Raw genomic sequence first — 18,856 nt, 5'->3', positions numbered from 1 at the left:
ACAGAATTTCAGTTAAATTATTGTCACACCCTTTCCTTTGCAGGAAACAGATCCTTGATTGATGGAGTAATAACTTCCTTTTGTTCCTCTAATAAGAAATTCGAGAGCACATAAATGCCACTTCGTTTTCTACCTGTCTTCTGAGAAACCGCATCATGTGATGGCTATGGAGGACATCACCTGGCCATGTCCAGTCTGGGCCAGCTGCCCTGCTGCCTTTGGTCGAGGGAGAACTAGCCCTCCTCTGCTGTGGCTGCCCGCTGGTGGTCCAAGACCAGCTCCTGGTTCCAAACTGGCCGCAGGCAGACTGCTCAGTGGCTCTCCCAGGAGAGCAGCTGAAGGCAAAGGTAATTCCCTAAAGCAAGTTATTCCCTCTCTCTTGAGAACTTTTACAGCAGAACACGGAGCGGAGTGGCCTGCCAGAAGGGGAAGAATGTCCACTCACAGAAAGAAGCGGTGGCTGCAGGTGTCCAGGGTGGAAAAGAGAGTAATTGGTTTCTAGCACTGCCTTGAATTCTTTTATTTCTCCATGTATTTAGGTACTAGGAATGCACACACTTATAATCTGAGAGAGTTTCAATTACTTTCAGTCAGAAAGTAATCCCCAAACTAATCCTTTTGTAAAAAATTGAAATGTTACCTAGTATGTTTTACTGTGATGATCTGGAAACAAGGACTGTCACAAAGGAATTGTATTACGGTAAAGAGTCTGCACGCTTACTTATAGACGACAGCTTCCACCTGAGAACAGCTAACTGGGGTGACCACGGGAATCACTAAAACCTTTTTTTAAACAGAAAAAAATTTTAAAGTCATTTTGAAAGGTCTTGAAACTTGCAGATGCAAAGGAAAAAACAACAATCCCAAGAGGTAAAAATGAATAAGGCGGATGACATCGCACTTAGTGAGACAAGGACGAAACAGGCGGTCCTGGGAGGGAGCTCAGAGACACCTGGTCAAGGTGACTGTGTGCTCTTCTCCAGCAGGTGTGTGCAGCTGTGACCAGGGGACAGGTACAAAGACGTCTATTGCAGCACTGTTTGTAAGAATGAAAAAGATTCCATGGACTGAATAAATGAAACATTCTGTTCATAAAATGAATGAATGAAATAGATTCCACATGATGAATGAATGGAATGAATGGAATGAATGAAAAATGGGAACATCTTAAAGGTAGCTTGTTCTACATTCCTGTAAGTCTCCTTACAGCTCTCGGGGACAGTTATCACCCCATCCAACAGATGAGGACACAGAATCACAGGCGGGATTGGTGTCCTTACAGCCACGCCACGTCCACCAATAGAGATTTTTTTAAAAATTAATTTATTTTTGGCTGTGTTGTGTCTTAGTTGCAGTGTGTGGGCTTCTCACTGCAGTGGCTTCTCTTGTTGCAGAGCACGGGCTCTAGGCGTGCGGATTTCATTAGTTGTGGCTCATGGGCTTAGCTGCTCTGCGGCATGTGGGATCTTCCTGGACCAGGGCTCGAACCCGTGTCCCCTGCATTGGCAGGCGGATTCTCAACCACTGAGCCACCAAGGAAGCCCCCAACAATAGAGATTTGAAACTAAATTCTGTCTGGGTTGAGTCGGGCCGTCTTGTATACAGGTTAGATTGGAGCAGAGTCGGCCTAATGTGGACGAGCAGATAAGCTGCTTTAGGGAAAGAGCAGTTAATGACGGGACCCAGGCATCTGGAGCTGAGCTAAGACCTATTCTCCCCCAAATGGTGTCAGACGGAGCAGGGACTTGCAGCTCCAGAGGTGGGGACAGCAGAGGTGGGACAGCTCCTGGGGACTGGCCATCCTGTGGGTGGCTGCCTCTCTAGCAGCGAGTCCCAGGAGGAAGAGGATTACTTAGAGTCCCTTTCCAAATGCATACACCTGCATATAGAGAATCCCCTGCATACCTAATCTAAGTAGGTCCCCCAAATTTAGGCACTTTCTTCTTATTCCATTACTAAGGTGATAGTAGGGACAGTACTCCCCAGCGGACTTTTATGCCTTGTCTGAGGACATTTCACTGTATTTCCCACTTAGAGACTGTTACTAAATCACTCTCCAGCTGACTACAGTTCAATGCTGAAGTACTTAGCTTATCTGACCTTGGCATTCATTAATTTTATCACACCAGCAGGAACTTATTAATATTCTTTTCCCCCTTCCCTACAAAGCCACGTGGCCCCAAGTGGACCCAGTTCTCTCCTAATGCCTGAGGGGGAGTTCCTTAAACACCTTCCTATCTTAAAAGTTGTCTGTAGTGTGCTGGTCCAAACCCCCAACTCCTTGCCATCAGTAGATTTAAGGGGCCCTTTTGTGCATGAGTGCTCTGAGATGCCATTAAAATTCTTACAAAAACTGAAAGTGAAATGAGGAAGACCGATTGAGCAATCACATAGAAGGGCGAATGCCAGGAAGACCTATCATACAGTAGGGGCAGAGATGCGGCCGGGCAGAGAGAAGAAAATTCAGGAGAGCTCTCCGGAGGGCGAGCGCCGGGCTGGGCCATGTAGTCAATGTAGGACATCAACAAACACAGATAACAGGAAATGATCCATTCTCTGTGGTCACTTATTCAAAGGGCCCGAACCTTCAAAGTTCAAGGAGGGAAATGGATGACTCCACAGGGGAGCAGTCACGCCTTTCTCGCCTTAAGACCAGAGACGAAATGAAACTGAAGGAGACAGTCTCCATCCTCCCCCAGAAGGAAAGCCCCTCTGTCCGCTTCTCCAAAGATGGAAAGCTGCTGGCCGTGACCCTGCTGCTGGCCCTGCTGTCCTGCTGCCTCACGGTGCTGTCCTTCTGCCGCCTGGCTTCCCTGCAAGCAGAGCTGGGAAGGCTCCGGGCGGAGCTGCGGGAGCTGCCCGGCGCCCCCCAGGCGGGAGCCGCAGCCCCCAGGGCCGCCCTGCGGGAGGCTGCAGCCACCACCTCCGCCCTGAAAGTGAGTCTGCGGCAGCCCCAGCCCCATGCTCCCGCACCCAGACGCCCTGGCAATAACGGGGGCCTTTTCTCTTGGCAGGGGAGCTTTGCACTACCAGCTCCAGGAGAAAGCAACTCCAGCCAAAGCAGCAGGAGTAAGCGTGGCCTGCAGGATGCAGAAGAAACAGGTATGTTTGGGGCACAGAAGCGGCTAGGAGTCAGGGATCCCAGTTCACAGGTGAGGAGCAGAGGGGAGCCAGACAGGACGTGGAAACTTGGACACTTGCCAACTTGCCGTCCCAGCCGGGTGTGGCTCCAGGGAAAGCCAAGTCCTGGCCGATGTAATAGGCCGACAGCACGTTTTGTCCTACGGTGAGCAGGTTTTGTGGGGAGAGGTATTTATCTGTGCGGCACTTTAAAAAAGGGGAAAGGGGCCCACATTTCCCCTCCAATAGATAGTTCACTCCTACATCAGGAGCATCGTCTGGCAGTGCAGGAACAAAGCACCACGTGCCAGTGTAGAATGAGCTTTTGTCAGCGAAGGGCAGCCAGACAGCATCTCCTGGGGGGCGTAGCCGCAGTGAAACCACGTGTAGATCGCCCCGGAGGCAGGTGCATGTTTCTGCTTTATTTGGTGTCTTGCTTTTTTTAAAAAAGCTTATTGTACACACACACTCACACACACACAGAGATTTTAATGCTTTTCTTTAATGTGTGCTTTTTCCTGGAGCTCCACACACGTTTATAGCCTCCTTGTAATAGTTCCTTAGCGATCGCTACCTTTCTTCCTGCTGCACATGTCCCACAGAACTGTGTGCGTCCCTGACACCTCAGGTTTGGTGGGGCCTCCCAAGACGTGATTCAGCTCTAGTTCCTTCATCTCAAGGCTGAGAAAGAGCATTTGAATGGCACTTACTAATATTGCAATTTAACAAATCCTTGGTGCTGTTTCCCTTTTATATTGAAGGAACCTTTTCTTGAGCCCCTAGAATGTGCCAGGCAGGCTTGTACTAGGAGAGGTATCGTCACACCTCCTGTTTCCTTTCATCTTCACGGTGAGTGTGAGTCAGACCCAACAGGTGTAATTATTTACATGTATTTGTACTTCTGAACAGAAGTGCATGAGAGACAGAATAGGTGTCCTATCACACCACACACACACACACACACACACACACACAGGATGCTCCTTCTGTAAACTTATTTTTCACTAAATGCCTTATTCGTGGAAAAAATTCTTCCTCGTTTTATACAACTGTAAATTTTGTATCTGGTTATCATATCTTTGTGCCAATTATCAGAAACAATTGGGTTTAAAAATTTTAAAACTGGAAAGCACTCATATTTTTACTATGCTTTAACACATCGATTATTTTCATATTTTGCGTTTTATCATCTATATTTTTTACATAATTGAAAAAATTCAGTATATATACTGTAAATGTTTTATATATATATATATATAGTATATATATATATATATATTGTATATATACAATAAATGTTTTCCTTGTTTCTAAGTAATTCTCACACATCCATATTTATTTGTTATCATACAATTATTTATCATGATCATTTCCAATTTTTTTGATAGAATGGAACATGCCAAAATTTTTGTGCAGATCTCTTTGTTTCTGAGGAATTTTATGCATATATTCAATATAAATTCCATACATGGAATGTCTGAGCCAAAGAGGATGAACATCTTTAGCACCCTTGCTACCTGTTGCCATACTGTTTTCAAAATGAATTACAAATGTATGTAATCAGAAATGCAGTGTACAAGTTCTCCACATTCTTACAGCATTTTATCTTTAAAAATATATTTTGGCTAGTTTGGTAGTTGTAAAAGAATGCCTCAAATTTAATTTTTTGCTTGCTTACTAACTTATTTCTGCATATTTTGATAACTTCCAATTTTATCTTCTAATTTTTATTTATAACTTCCCTCACTTGTCCTATTTTTAAAATAATTTTGAATAAACTCTATATTAGGCATATTGTTTATCAAAATTTTGATGTAAATATTTTCACAATATTTTGCAGGTTTTTAAACTTGTACAGAGATTTTGCATCTGTATATTTAATGTGATACACTTTTTAAATTTTCTGTAGTACATCAAAGCTAAAAATATATTTGTTCATAATCTCTTAAGTAGTTTATTCTTTTCTCTGCCATTTTGACTTTTTTTGTAATTTAGTGTTGTAGTTTGGTATTTAATCCATTAGTCCTGGAGTTTATTTTGGTAGGTCATGTCATACTAACTTCCTTTCTTTGGAACTTCCTTCCTTCCTTCCTTAACTTCCCCTTTCTTCTTTTACTTTTTCCTTCCAAACTATTGCTAAATATCTCGGCCAAGTTCATTAGATGGTTCTTTTTAACTCATTTGCATTGGAATGCTTACTATATTATATTAAGTTCCTCATTTATAGTTGAATCTATTTTGAGACTTTTTTTTTCATTGATTTGTTTCCTATTTGTATTAAATATTTTAAGTAATTTTATAATAAAATGAGCTTCAATGCCTAGTAGGGTGAGGATGCCTCAATCTTCTTCAACCTTGTCTGCTAGTATTCCCCTGCCTCTAAATATTAATATTAAAACTAAACCCTAACTTTTCCATTCCAAAGAGGATATAGACTCATTACATCAGATTTAAGAAGGAAAGAATTGAGTAAGAAATCAGTAACTCCCTGAGTCCCACTTGACCAAAATATGTTCTATTAATATTTTAAAATTTCCTCCCGTGTGAATATTTTTTCATATTTGTGTTACTATGGCATCCAAAAATTGTATACTGACAAAAATTTTCCCCCCCAAATTTGCAATTTTTAGAAAGTCTGGAGAATAGCAGAAAGTTCTAACCAATGAATCAGAATGCACCTGGTTTCCATAGCCCAGATGTAGTCACTATGGTCATTATCATGGTTTGCCTTAGATTTTTATAAACCCTAATGTAGCATATATATGGTGTTTGTATATATGTGTATATATATATATATATATACACATATATATGTATTGTATATATAGTGTATATATATATACTCTATAAATATACTTAGTACATATCTCTAAATCTCTCTCTACATATATTTATTAACATTCATAGATCCCACATGAAGGGTTTGAAGACCAGAACCTTAGTGATAGGTAATATCAGTTATTCCCGGTCAATGAAATTGGCTTGAATGTTGTTTTAGACACTGTCCCTTTGTGCAGGGAAAATTTATTTTGTTTAGCCTTACTCCAAAATTAATGCATATATATATACCAAGAAAGTTGTCTGAGACTCCATGATTTTTGTTTGTTTTCTGTTTGGTAGGGTCCTTTTTTTGGAATTGAGAAAATACTATGCAGTTTGAATCTAACAACTTTCTTTGGTTTTGGTTTCCATTCTAGTTGTGATTTATTTTAAGTAAAACTCAAAAGCCAGAGTTATCCCTTTTACTTTCAAAGCATTAGTTTCTATTTTATTTATTCATTTTCTATAAACGTTTTTGTTGGAATTTTAGAAAAACTGTAACTCTGAAGAAGAAAATGAATGTTCACACTTTGAATTGATATATTCAAGAATTTTTAATATCTCTATTAAATATAGAATTTTAAATTTCACAATAAGACAGTTTTCCTTATATAGGTTTCACTATTCTTTCATAGTTAAATTTAAAAGGGTTTATTGCTATGAGGAGTCTTAGCATTTTCAAATAGCTTGTTAAACTGCTAAAAAACATAGAATTTGCAGTAAATGATTTAGTATTTGATCTCACGCTTATTTTTAAGCCACGTCAGTAGTACACTCAGTGGATCTATACTTAACAGATTTATAATATTATTCTAGACTTTGTCTAAAATACTCTGCTTTCTGTATATACTCCTCAACATCAGGTGGTCATTATTTTATAACTGTGTCAAAAAGGTTCACAGCTGAATATTGCTAAGTAACATACCAGAATGTTACTCGTTCTTATTTTTCTATAAATCCAACCCAAATTTCACCAGGCATCTCAATTTTTATTGTGTGGATATTCAGTTTGTAAGTAAATTCCAGTATGCCGTGGGCTAGAAAGTCGAACCTCCCCAGCACACAGCAAGCCTAGTTATTGCATTGGTATTTGATACTCATCACATATTACCTAGGAAGGTTGTTTTCTTTTCATTTGTGTATACCCCGTCTGTTCAACTAAAGAGTAGAGACTTCTGTGGTCTGGTCCTATTTCTCCTTTTGTATATTCATCATGACACTTGCACCCTGTAGGTATTCCATGAATATGTGTTAATCAATTTTGGGCTCAATATCAAATAAGACAGAATGATTTGGCATCATTTTTAGGGGGAAGGGATTTTCCCATATTTCTTCATTTGTCAGGTTTTGATCAAAGGCCATCTTATGAAATTTTTTTAACTTGACCTTTAAAATAACTAATTAACCAAAGAATGAGCATGATCATAAGGCTAAAGTCGCAGGGGCAGTCTGGAAACCCCTTGCCTCGGACTCTCTTGGTGCACCAGGTAGAGGCACTGTTTGGGCTCATTGAAAAGTCACAGAGAAGCTCCCATATTCAGCAACTTCTTTAACTATAGTTTCCTGGGTTTTTAGCTTAATTTTTTAAAATTTTAATTGACATATTGTTTACACACAGAAAAGGGCATGTATCTTCAGGACACAGGTCAGTGAAATTCGCAAGCTGAACAGCAGTAGGTGAAGGGCAGACGTCACCATCAGCCTACACACCCATTTAGTATTTCTTGCAGACCACCCCTGGAGTAAACGTGCTGCTTTTACTTCATTCTAGAATTTGGTGCTGTGGCTCCAGTTTTGTTTTTCTTAATTATGTTGTGTTTCAAATGAAAGTCTCAGTAAGTTTCATGTGTTTCATAAGATAATTTATGGTTATAATATAACAAACAGAAATGTGGGGAAATCCAGGATTTAAATTGCCAAATGGCTTACAATAGCCAAAAATTCACTTTTAAGCCCATAAGTGTATTTGGAGATAGTCCCAATTAGAAAAAAAAAAACAAAAACAAAAACACTAAAGTGACATGGCTTTGAAAATATTACACATGAAAATTTCTTCACAGATGAAATCATGATGACCCATGTTTTGAACCTGCACTTAACTATAATTCTATTCATTTCAAGAATCTAAAGATAAGCATCTTCAGAGTCCATCAAGAAAGTGAATTCTTCCAAATGGGTTCCTACTGAATTAAAACAGTTTATTAATAAAATTAGGTGACCTTTCATTTTTTCCCTTGTTATTCAGTAGGGAGTTTAAGTTATCAGAAACCCATGTATTTTAGATTATAGAAAGACAAAAATTATTTTTTATTAATAATGTTTATTATACTCATCTCAACTGTAATATTAAAAATAGTGGTGAAAGGAACTTCCCTGGCAGTCCAGGCTTAAGACTCTGTGCTCCCAGTGAAGGGGGTGCAGGTTCTATCCCTGGTCGGGGAACTAAGATCCCCGTGCTGCATGGCACAGCCAAACAGTTAAAAAAAACCAAAAAACAAAAAAGTCATGAAGTGGTGAAAGCATGAGCATTTCAAAGAAATATAAAAACAAGAGCAGAAAAATTTGCCCATATTTTACCTTTCAAATATTTATTGTAAAATTCTGACCAATCTACTTTATTTTTCTCCATTTTTAAATAAACGTTTTAGTTTGAAATTATTTTAGAATTACAGGAAAGTTGCAATAACAGTGCAGTGAGCTGCCATATATCCCTCATGCCGTTTCCCCTAATGTTAACATCTTATGTTACCATGGTACCTTTGTCACAACTTAGAGACCAACATTAGGATTTAACTGAACTCCCGACTTTATTTGAATTTCACCAGCTTTTCCGCTAAGGTCTTACCATGTTCCGGGAGCCATCCAGGACACCAGAATGCATTTAATAGTTTTTAAAAATCAGAGTTTTGAACATAATGCACATAAGTTAACACCTAAGAGTATAACTAAAGTATTTCTCTGGGGTAAACATTTTTGTTGTTAAACATAAAGATATCAATACTATTAATATTTTTGAAATATTAACATTTCTTTCTTGAAATCCATAGTGCATTTCCTTTGCAAGAAAAGATGGGGTGTCTGAGGGGTCTGTAACATCCAGTCTTTGCTTCATTGGCATTTCGGGCTCAGCTGTAACTTACAAGGCTGTAAAGTGAGTGTTAAAAGCATGCAGTGTATAACTCAGCCATCCAATTTGTCCCCAGATGAGGCTAACAGCAGCCTCTTACCCAGCAAGGGTGTGTTCTTTCCTAGAACAGAAACAGCTGGCTGCTGTCATGGTGACCTTTGACCAGAATCTTCCCTGAGTGTTATTTTTCTTTTCTCCTGCTTTAAATAAGGAGAGCCTTCTTTTCAGTGTTGCAAGAGCTGGATTCTGTTCAATTTCCACAAAAGTATTTTAAATGAAAATAGTGACCTGGTAACCAAACCTTTGAACCCTGTTCTTATCAAGTTTAAAGTTTTGAGAAACAGAAGAGCCAGGAAGCGAATCAACCAGTGAAGCCAGAAGCGATATTGTATCTCTTCCAACCTTCCCTGACCTATAGGAGGTCCAAGCGCTGTTCTAGTTGTTGGGTATTGATTAGAAGACAAACAGATAAAAGTTTCCCGTGCATTGGAGATTACATTGCAGTGAGGTGGAAAGCCATAGAAAATAATCAATAAACATAATTAATGAGGAAATTATAATACTAGAAAATGTCAAATACATTGCAAAAGTGAAAAATGTAGGGCAGGGTTAAGAGAACCAGCAGAGTTAAGGGTGAAGAAGGGTAAGAGGACATGTCTGTATTTTAAGTAGGGAGGCCAGGGTAAGTCTTTCTGTCTAATCCCTGAAAGCTCAATAATTCTTTATTGTTTCAACATTAAAAAAAATTGCAGACATTCTAGGTATTTTGACAATAAATTCATAACATCGAGGGATGCATTCTCATTAATAGTTCGTAGAAATGGGTGATATTAGTTTTAACGGTTAATGATGCTTTTTATAGGTCAAGTCCTACTTACAGGATCTGCAGTGGGCAGCTGCTCTTTTGTTGTGGTGGGATTTTCTTTGACCTAAATAGACATTTCTCCAAAGAAGGTATACAGATGGCCAACAAACACATGAAAGGATGCTCAGCATCACTAATCATTAGAGAAATGCAAATCAGAACTACAATGAGGTATCACCTCACACCTGTCAGAATGGCCATCATCAAAAAATCTACAAACAGTAAATGCTGGAGAGGGTGTGGAGAAAAGGGAACCCTCTTGCACTATTGGTGGGAATGTAAATTGATACAGCCACTATGGAGAACAGTATGGAGGTTCCTTAAAAAGCTACAAATAGAACTACCATACGACCCAGCAATCCCACTACTGGGCATATACCCTGAGAAAACCATAATTCAAAAAGACACATGCACCCCAATGTTCACTGCAGCACTATTTACAATAGCCAGGACGTGGAAGCAAACTAGGTGTCCATCAACAGATGAGTGGATAAGGAAGATGTGGCACATTTATACAATGGAATATTACTCAGCCATAAAAAGAAACGAAATTGAGTTATTTGTAGTGAGATGGATGGACCTAGAGTCTGTCCTGCAGAGTGAAGTAAGTCAGAAAGAGAAAAACAAATACCGTATGCTAACGCACATATATGGAATCTAAAAAAAAAAAAAATGGTTCTCATGAACCTAGGGGCAGGACAGGAATAAAGACGCAGACGTAGGGAATGGACTTGAGGACACGGGGAAGGGGAAGGGTAAGCTGGGACGAAGTGAGAGAGTGGCATGGACGTATATACACTCCCAAATGTAAAGTAGGTAGCTCGTGGGAAGCAGCCGCATAGCACAGGGAGGTCAGCTCGGTGCTTTGTGACCACTTAGAGGGGTGGGATAGGGAGGGTGGGAGGGAGACACAAGGGGGAGGGGATATGGGGATATATGTATACGTATAGCTGGTTCACTTTGTTATACAGCAGAAGCTAACACACCATTGTAAAGCAATTATACTCCAATAAAGATGTTAAAAAAATAAAAATTCCTCAAAGGACATATCAGAAAAAGCCAAAAGTATCCCCATTTCTGAGGAGTTAGAGAAGAAACAGACTTCTCTCAAAATAGAGGAGACACCTACTGTGCAAAGCTCTGAGGTAGGCTCTCCAGAATATGCAGAAAAGGGGAGAGAAATGAAATGAAATTAGCCGAGTACGGTCCATGTGAAAGCTCTGGGTTAGACCCTGTGGACCTGTGATTATCGTTTGCCCTCTTCGTAACCCTGCAGTGCTGGCATTATTGTCTGCATTTTAGGTGAGAGAATTGAAGCAGGCACAGCCAACCCCTCTTTTCAGAAACCCAGTACTGAGTTGGAGAAGTTTTAAAAAACTAATGTAAATTTCAAGATAATAAATAATTAAAAAATAACAATGTCTTTTGCCTTTACAAAACACGTGCAAATTATGCCTTCAACTAATTCTCACAACACTATGAAATAGATATTGTTTTTCTCAGTTTACAGATAAGAAAAAATATTTCAAAATTGTGTCAATCTCATGATTAAATAGCTAATTGGTTTAAGAACTAAGGTTGAATTTATTATCTCGACTATAAATTCTGAGCTTTTTTGATCACGTGAGCTATATGTGCTTAATGTTCAAATAAAGCACCAGTTTTGAGAAAAGTTATTGGATCCTGGAGAAGCCTAAATTATTATTAGTATTATTACCAGTGAGAAGGATAGCTAGTTATGGAATCACAGGATGTCAGTAGTGGAGATCACAGACTGAAAGATCATCTAGACCGTGGTCGAGAAGAGCTGAGCTGGGTTTTAAAGGTTGAGTAGATGTGGGTAAGAGGAGAGTGTATCCAAGGTATGGTAACAGTAATAAAACAGGAAATAGAAAAAATACAAGAAGAGACCTTATTATAGTAAGCGGCCGTCTCCTTGGGGATTTTTGCAAATGTTGATTGATTGAAGTTCAGGCTTTCCTCTTCTCCTCTCCATCCCTCTCCTCTGACTATCCTGTGTCAGGTAGACAAAGAAATGGAAAATGACTGCTTCATGGTATCTGCTGACACAAGTTGTGAAGCTACACTTCAGCTCATCTTTTTTCTCTTCTATCTACTACCCTAGAGATTCTTCTGGCAACTAGAGAGTAAGAAATTCTAGAGAAATAGCACACAACCATTTACTTTTAAAAATATTATAGCGTGCTACAGTTCTATGGATGACGTTTCAAAAACTTATTGAGATTATTCGTTATGAAGAATGTTTTCCATAAAACCGTGGACCCAAAGATTTATTGTTACAGAGTTCAGACATCGTGGACATAGGTTTTTTTTTTTTTTTTACTGGAACCTATTTTCCCTAAAACATTAATTTAATTTGATTTAACATGTCTTATAAATTTGGATGTAAGGATGGGGTTTTTAAAAATTATTTGGAAAGGTTAGATGTTGGTATGATGTCTTTCTTTTCTAAATTGTTCCACAGATTTTTTTTTAATGTGCTGTAAATCAGACACTGCAAATTTGTAAATGATGGCCCTTAATATGAAGTGACTCACAGTCTAGGGATGGAAGCAGTTATAGAAACAATTAGTACATACAGTGAAATGTATTTCAATAGATGTACGTACAAAGTGTAATGGTATCAAATATTTAGCTAGAAGGATCAGGGAAAGATTTGATATGTGACCTGAGCCCTGAAGCATGAATGAGGTTTCACCAGTTGGAAAGGTGAGGAATATTTAGCCGTAGGGAATGGCAGATACAAGGTCCTGGAAACATGAAGCCGACCTCCTGTTCTGAGAAGGCGTGTTTAAGTACAGTGGGGGTGGGAGAGGAGGGTCACGAGGCTGTGCAGGTAGACTTGGATTTTGTGTGCAAAGAAATCCTTTGAAGGAATTATAAACATGAAAAGGACAAGATAGGATTTGGGTTTAGGAAGATAATTCTGGAGGAAATGCAAGTGATGGACTAGGAATTGTAGAAAATGGAAGAGGCACAACTAGGTAGACTAAGGTAATTGTGAAGAATGGTGAGGGTAAAGATCTGAATTTAGGCTACGATGCTCTCCATCTTACCATTTCTCCCTCTTTCTCTCTTTCTCTCTCTCTCTCTCTCTCTCTCTCTCTCTCTCTCTCTCTCTCTCTCTCCCTCTCCCCTTCAGCCAAACTTGCCACCATTCAAAGAAGCCTTCCTCATTGGATCAGACATCTAGGCACTGTATCTCTCTTACAGTTGCAATTTTAATTCTGTTTTGGTGCTACTCATTCATGCCTGTTCTTCCCACTAGATTGTAATCTCCATGGGGGTAGGAATTATATCTCCTTTTTTTTGGTATCCCTAAGTGCAACATGTGACACAAATCTAGTGCTCAGTAAAATTGTTGAATGGATGAATGAGAGATGAAATCTTAATTGAATGAAAGTTAAAAGTTCAAACCATTAGAACTTGGTTATTAGTTGAATTTCAAGATTGAGGAGGAAGAAATAAGGCATGTTTATAAAGTTTCTAGTTTGGGCAACTCAGAGGACAGTTATATATCCACTAAGAGAGAAAACAGAGAAGGAGTGAGAGGTGAGTGTGTGTGGAGAAGATCAAGAAATAGATTTGAGGCAGATGAAACTTGAGGTATCACTATGGCGTTCAGGTGGGAATGTCCAAGTGGGAGTTGAAAATGTAACAGCCAACTGTGCCATTTATTGCTACCTTTCTCCAGATATTCAGGTGTATTTCTATTTTTGGTTTTACCTTCCTTGACTTCAGAGCTGTTTGCACGTTGTGTTATGAAACTAATGTCCTTCACTGGTAAGTTAGTGATACCCAGTGCCTTCTGAGTATGCGTCATTAATAAAGTGAAATATCCTGGGCTTCCCTGGTGGCGCAGTGGTTGAGAGTCCGCCTGCCGATGCAGGGGACGCGGGTTCGTGCCCCGGTCCAGGAAGATCCCACATGCCGCGGAGCGGCTAGTCCCGTGAGCCATGGCCGCTGAGCCTGCGCGTCTGGAGCCTGTGCTCCGCAACGGGAGAGGCCACGACAGTGAGAGGCCCGTGTACCGCAAAAAAAAAAAAAAAAGTGAAATATCCTAAAATAATGCAAAGAAGTCATGACCGAAGAAAAAACATATCCTGTGGAGATGATGACAACTATAAAATTGGTAATTTTAAGTTAAAATATTTGATCATTTGCAAAATTAAACAACATTAGACGAAGATGGTATTTTTGGGGGGTTTTTTATCTTTGTTACTTTACTCTTATGAGGCTATCCAGAGGGCTGCCATCTTACATATCCTGCCTTACTTTAGTCATAGAACATGATTATATTATGAGTGGTACATGGCAACTTCCAGTTCATGTCAAGACTCTTTCTGTGCACATATACACATAGAAAATCTTCAATTCAAATATATTTCTTTACTTCTATCCGTTATATTTATTTCTACTTTATCAGCTTCATTCCAAGCCCTCCAAAAATTCAGCACCCCTTTCTCACTTCCCCAAGGCCATTATAGTGCTGCCATCTTTGTGAATTCCCCAGAATTGAAAACCTGCTTTTATTATTAGTTTTTAATTCTCCTTCAAGCACATATACTCATTAGTCAGAAACTTTTAAATTTTTTTCACAGTTTGTCTTGGGTGCTCCACTTACATGATTGCATTTTAGACCAAATCACCCACATATTATATTTATTACCAGTCAAGAGCTGAACCTTCGCTTTCATTCTCCCTTTACAGCAGTTCATTCTACACGTAGACACATGTTTTGTCTTTCTCAGGCACAACATGTATCAGGCAAGCCCCTCTCAAGATTAAGAATTCCTAATATTTTTTCTATTTTCTAGTAAGTCAAATACAGACTTCTCAACCTAGCTCTCTAGAAATTCTTTCAAAACTCTCTCAATTCATTGTTTTTGTAAGTTACCAATAAGTAACTTAATAAATGTTGCCAGTTACACAAACTGCTTATCCCTGATCAAATAATACTTTATAATCCAGTTTCCACCCCTAAAATTTTTTCTTCCCATTCCAGTAGAAATGTTTATCCTAAAACCATGATTTCTTTGATTTCTTCATAAATCTATGTCCAGCATTATTTAGATCTGTAAGGGATTTCTCTTAACTAACTATTCCAGCCACTGATGATTTATTCAAAACTAGCTCAAGAAAATTCCAACTCCTACATTTGTCATGACTTCCATGTACTGAATGAAAGCTCTACAGAAATGAAGAGAGGCATCATCTCCAGAGTCCTCATTCTTGAAAAATGTACAATGTAATAAGTAAGGCAACAGAAAAAAGAAGAAAGATAAAAGAAGATGAAGGAAGGGCGTCTCACTCAGACTGAAGAGCTTAGAAGAAGCTTCTTGAATGAGATGAGTGAGAAATTTGGGAGTTAGTGGGTGTAGGTCATATGGACAGGACACGAGTAATGGGAAAAGCTCATGGGGGATGCTTTTCATGGGAACCACGTATAATCTGCAATAATTGCATTATTTATGGTAGTTTCTATTAGATTTAGCTTTGTGGAAATAATGTATAATAAACTGGATTCCAGTTTGAAAAGGTTTGGTTCCAACACAGAAAACAATACGACAGATATTAGCAATTCCATAAACCTATAAATCTCTTTTCCTGATTAAAAGCCACTTTAAAAGGTGGTTTTCAATCTCAGTCAGTCCAACCACTATTCTAATTGTGGAGTTGGTTGGATTTTATTATATCAAATATTGAGCAATAGCAAATGACTTTTGTCTAAAAGTTCTTATTTTAGGAATTCTCTTTTGTAAGCTAGTTTTGTCATCAGTATAATGTTTTGTTTTTAGAAATATTTTTCACATGGTTTAATATTATGAGGAAATTTTCTTATGCTGTAAAAATGTACTTAAGATTAATTATCTGTGGTTCTCACATCATTATAATATGAGATATATATATATTTAGAAATACGTGTCTCCCCATTGACGCAGAAATGTTTTAATGTATGCTACTGCCTTGCTTAGTTAAAAAGATAAACCATTCTCAAACTCTTGTATAATTCCCCTCAACTGTAGCAGCAGGAAAGATGTGTGAAAGACATTTGAAAACCAAACACAGTCAATTAATACTACAATTATCAATATTATGTTTCTTATATTAGACTATGCATTCTCAAATCTCTTGTGGTTGGATATCTATGCTATTGGGAGATACAAAAACAGTACTGCTCTCTTGGCCAACTTTTTGTGAGCAATAATCTATAGTCTAAAATCAGATCTATGTTGAATTGGAAAGAGAGTCCTAAAAGACTGAACTGGAGATAAGTTGATAATAGATATCAAATTTCCTTAAAAGGAGGAGTTGAAAGCTGAAGAGGTAAGTAGCACTGATAGGGTTGATGGGACCTGAACAGCATCTAATGAGGGCAGGATGGAAAGTCCTGTTCTTATTTCCAAGAACTTATCTCCTTGAAAAGCCCAGTGACTTTCTCTGGAATAAGGAAAACTAATGAATAGCACTAGCTTTAGTGAGTATAATTCAAACACTACTCTTTTTTTTTTTTTTTTTTTTTTTTGAGGTACGCGGGCCTCTCACTGTTGTGGCCTCCCCCGTTGCAGAGCACAGGCTCCGGACGCACAGGCTCAGCGGCCATGGCTCACGGGCCTAGCCGCTCTGCGGCATGTGGGATCTTCCCAGACCGGGACACGAACGCGTGTCCCCTGCTTCGGCAGGCGGACTCTCAACCACTGCGCCACCAGGGAAGCCCCAAACACTACTCTTGAACTGTCATTTTAATATCTCATTTTCTTTTCTGAAGAGTATTTCATGAAATAAAAATTTCTCTCCATAGTGTATTTTCTTCTGAAAGATAGATTTCTGCTACTGTGTGATAGAATAGACCATAGTTTTTCAATGTGTAGGTTGTGGCCAAGTTTTAGTTGGGCTTTGGAGATTAAAATTCAGATACTTTCATATCAGTTTGGTAGTTTCCAGGCAGCACTCATTAGGTAAACCCCTTTCTGTCTAAATAGAAAAGGTAAGTCTCCTACAGGAGTTTGTGGAAACAGTCAAGGAGAGGGCTAATTGGAATAGTATTTCTAGGGACTTCCCTGGCGGTCCAGAGGTTAAGACTCCGCGTTTCCACTGCAGGGGTGCAGGGGGCAAGTGTTGGATACCTGGCTGGGGAACTAAGATCCCAGGTGCCTCGTGTGGCCAAAAAAAAAACACCAAAAAACAAGAAATAGTATTTCTAGTATTTCCTTGGGCCCTTTATCAGCTTCACCTGGTCTTCTTGCTCTCCTAATGTCCTTCCCTTGTGTTCCCAGTTTATTTGGTTCGATGCTACTAAGAACAATACCACTAATAATAGCCAAGATTGACTTTGCAATTATTATGTCCCAAGTACAGTACTAAATGTTTCAGATGTATTATCTCACTTAATCTTTACAATATGCATGCACATGACAAAGGAAAGATGGAAAGTTTGGAAATTTAACTTTGACTTTCGTCAAGATCCTCTTCTTTTTCATTGTGGAGGAAAGATTAGAGCTTTTCATGCTCTGATTGGCCCTTGCATCCCTCACAAAACTTATCATGGTGCCTTGTATGTAGTAATTCCTCAAGAAGTGTTTGTTAGAAAAATAGGTTTAATATGGTGACTCTAGACCTTGTGCTTTTCAGACTTTGGCTGCTTTGGATGTTCTGTGGTTCCTTTCTTTCAAGCTGTCCTTATTCACAGCTATTCTGCCTGTTACGATGCTTTTCCATATTTTCTGTGGCAGAGGGTCTGCCATAGTAACTGCAGTAATGAGTCACATTTCCCTATGGCATAGACACCGCTGCCATTGTTTTCCAGGTCAATAAAAGAACCACAAAGTGGCCAAAATGTTGTGCTCCTATCCAGACCATCACATTAACATAACAATGTGTTAGAAAAGTCTCGTGGTTATAAAGGAATTGCAGTTTCTATCATTATAGTTCCACCTTTAAATACCAAGGGAAATTTCTTAGCAGGTTTTCATATGTGATCACTGCCTGTAACAGTATTCTTTTTAGGCCTATGCATTTGCACAGCTTCAGAATATTACATAATTATTACATCTGTTATTCCATGTTTTCCATTAGTGACTTGCAGCAGGAACTCTCCACTGTGTTAATAAGCTCCTAAAGTGTATACATTGCGAAGCATGTTTTTAAAGCATTACTTCAATGCAGAATAAAATACCTGCTATATAATAAACGACCTAAACTAATATTTTCTTAGTTTAAAGTGGGCATACTTAGGTTCATGTTCCATATTTACCGTAGATCTTTACTGCTTTGTTTCCTTTTCCTACAGGCAGTGTACCTACTTTGCTGTTACCCGAAGGCATTGTCTTTATTTAATAGCGTAGTTACGTATTCTTTGGAATACTCTGTGTAATATTCTATATGTGATGTGTGATGTGAATTGATGCTTCCCAGAAGCTTTACTGGTGATGCAGTGTCAGGGAAATCTTCCATTTTTATCCTAAAAAGACGTTGTATCTCTCTTTCTCTTTCTAGTCCAAAACATTTTACCAAAAGCCTGACTTTGGCTCCACAGTGAAACAGGCGTGATTAAACTCTGGCCCTGTCACTTTCTATCCCTGGGGACTGGACAGGTTGTTTACACTTTCCATGACGTAGTTTCCAGTATGTAAATCTTGGGATTTTTTTGAAGTTGCCTGGATTTATATTAGCTCAATGCATTTTAGCAATTAGTTTTATTTTCAGTAATGTTAATAGTGATAGTTTCAGTACTAGTGAGTTGTCACTTAATGTTAGATTTTTTAAACAAAAAATCATTTTAGAGTGATCTGATAATTTGGCTTGTGTATTTAAGAGAATTGAAAAACAAATGACAGTGGCTAAACTTGCTTTCTATACAGGCATAAACATTTTAGAATAAGTTAAGCTAAACTGTTCAGATG

General features: G+C 38.8%; 1 protein-coding gene across 1 annotated transcript in view; it reads left to right on the top strand.

The window, feature by feature from the left end:
• Positions 1-18,856, top strand: part of TNFSF13B (TNF superfamily member 13b) — a 40,755-nt gene that overhangs the window by 3,124 nt on the left and 18,775 nt on the right. Inside the window, exons 2-3 of the mRNA XM_089899384.1 lie at positions 44-2,936; positions 3,015-3,102. Coding sequence (XP_089755510.1) covers positions 2,607-2,936; positions 3,015-3,102 — 418 coding nt within the window. The 5' untranslated portion in view covers positions 44-2,606. The remainder of the gene's footprint in view (positions 1-43; positions 2,937-3,014; positions 3,103-18,856) is intronic.

The sequence above is a fragment of the Delphinapterus leucas genome, chromosome 18 (genome assembly GCF_059928025.1).
Source record: "Delphinapterus leucas isolate spDelLeu-1000000601 "Yukka" chromosome 18, BTC_Dleu_Yukka2, whole genome shotgun sequence".
Classification (NCBI taxonomy): domain Eukaryota; kingdom Metazoa; phylum Chordata; class Mammalia; order Artiodactyla; family Monodontidae; genus Delphinapterus; species Delphinapterus leucas.
This window is presented reverse-complemented; position numbering and strand designations above follow the sequence as displayed.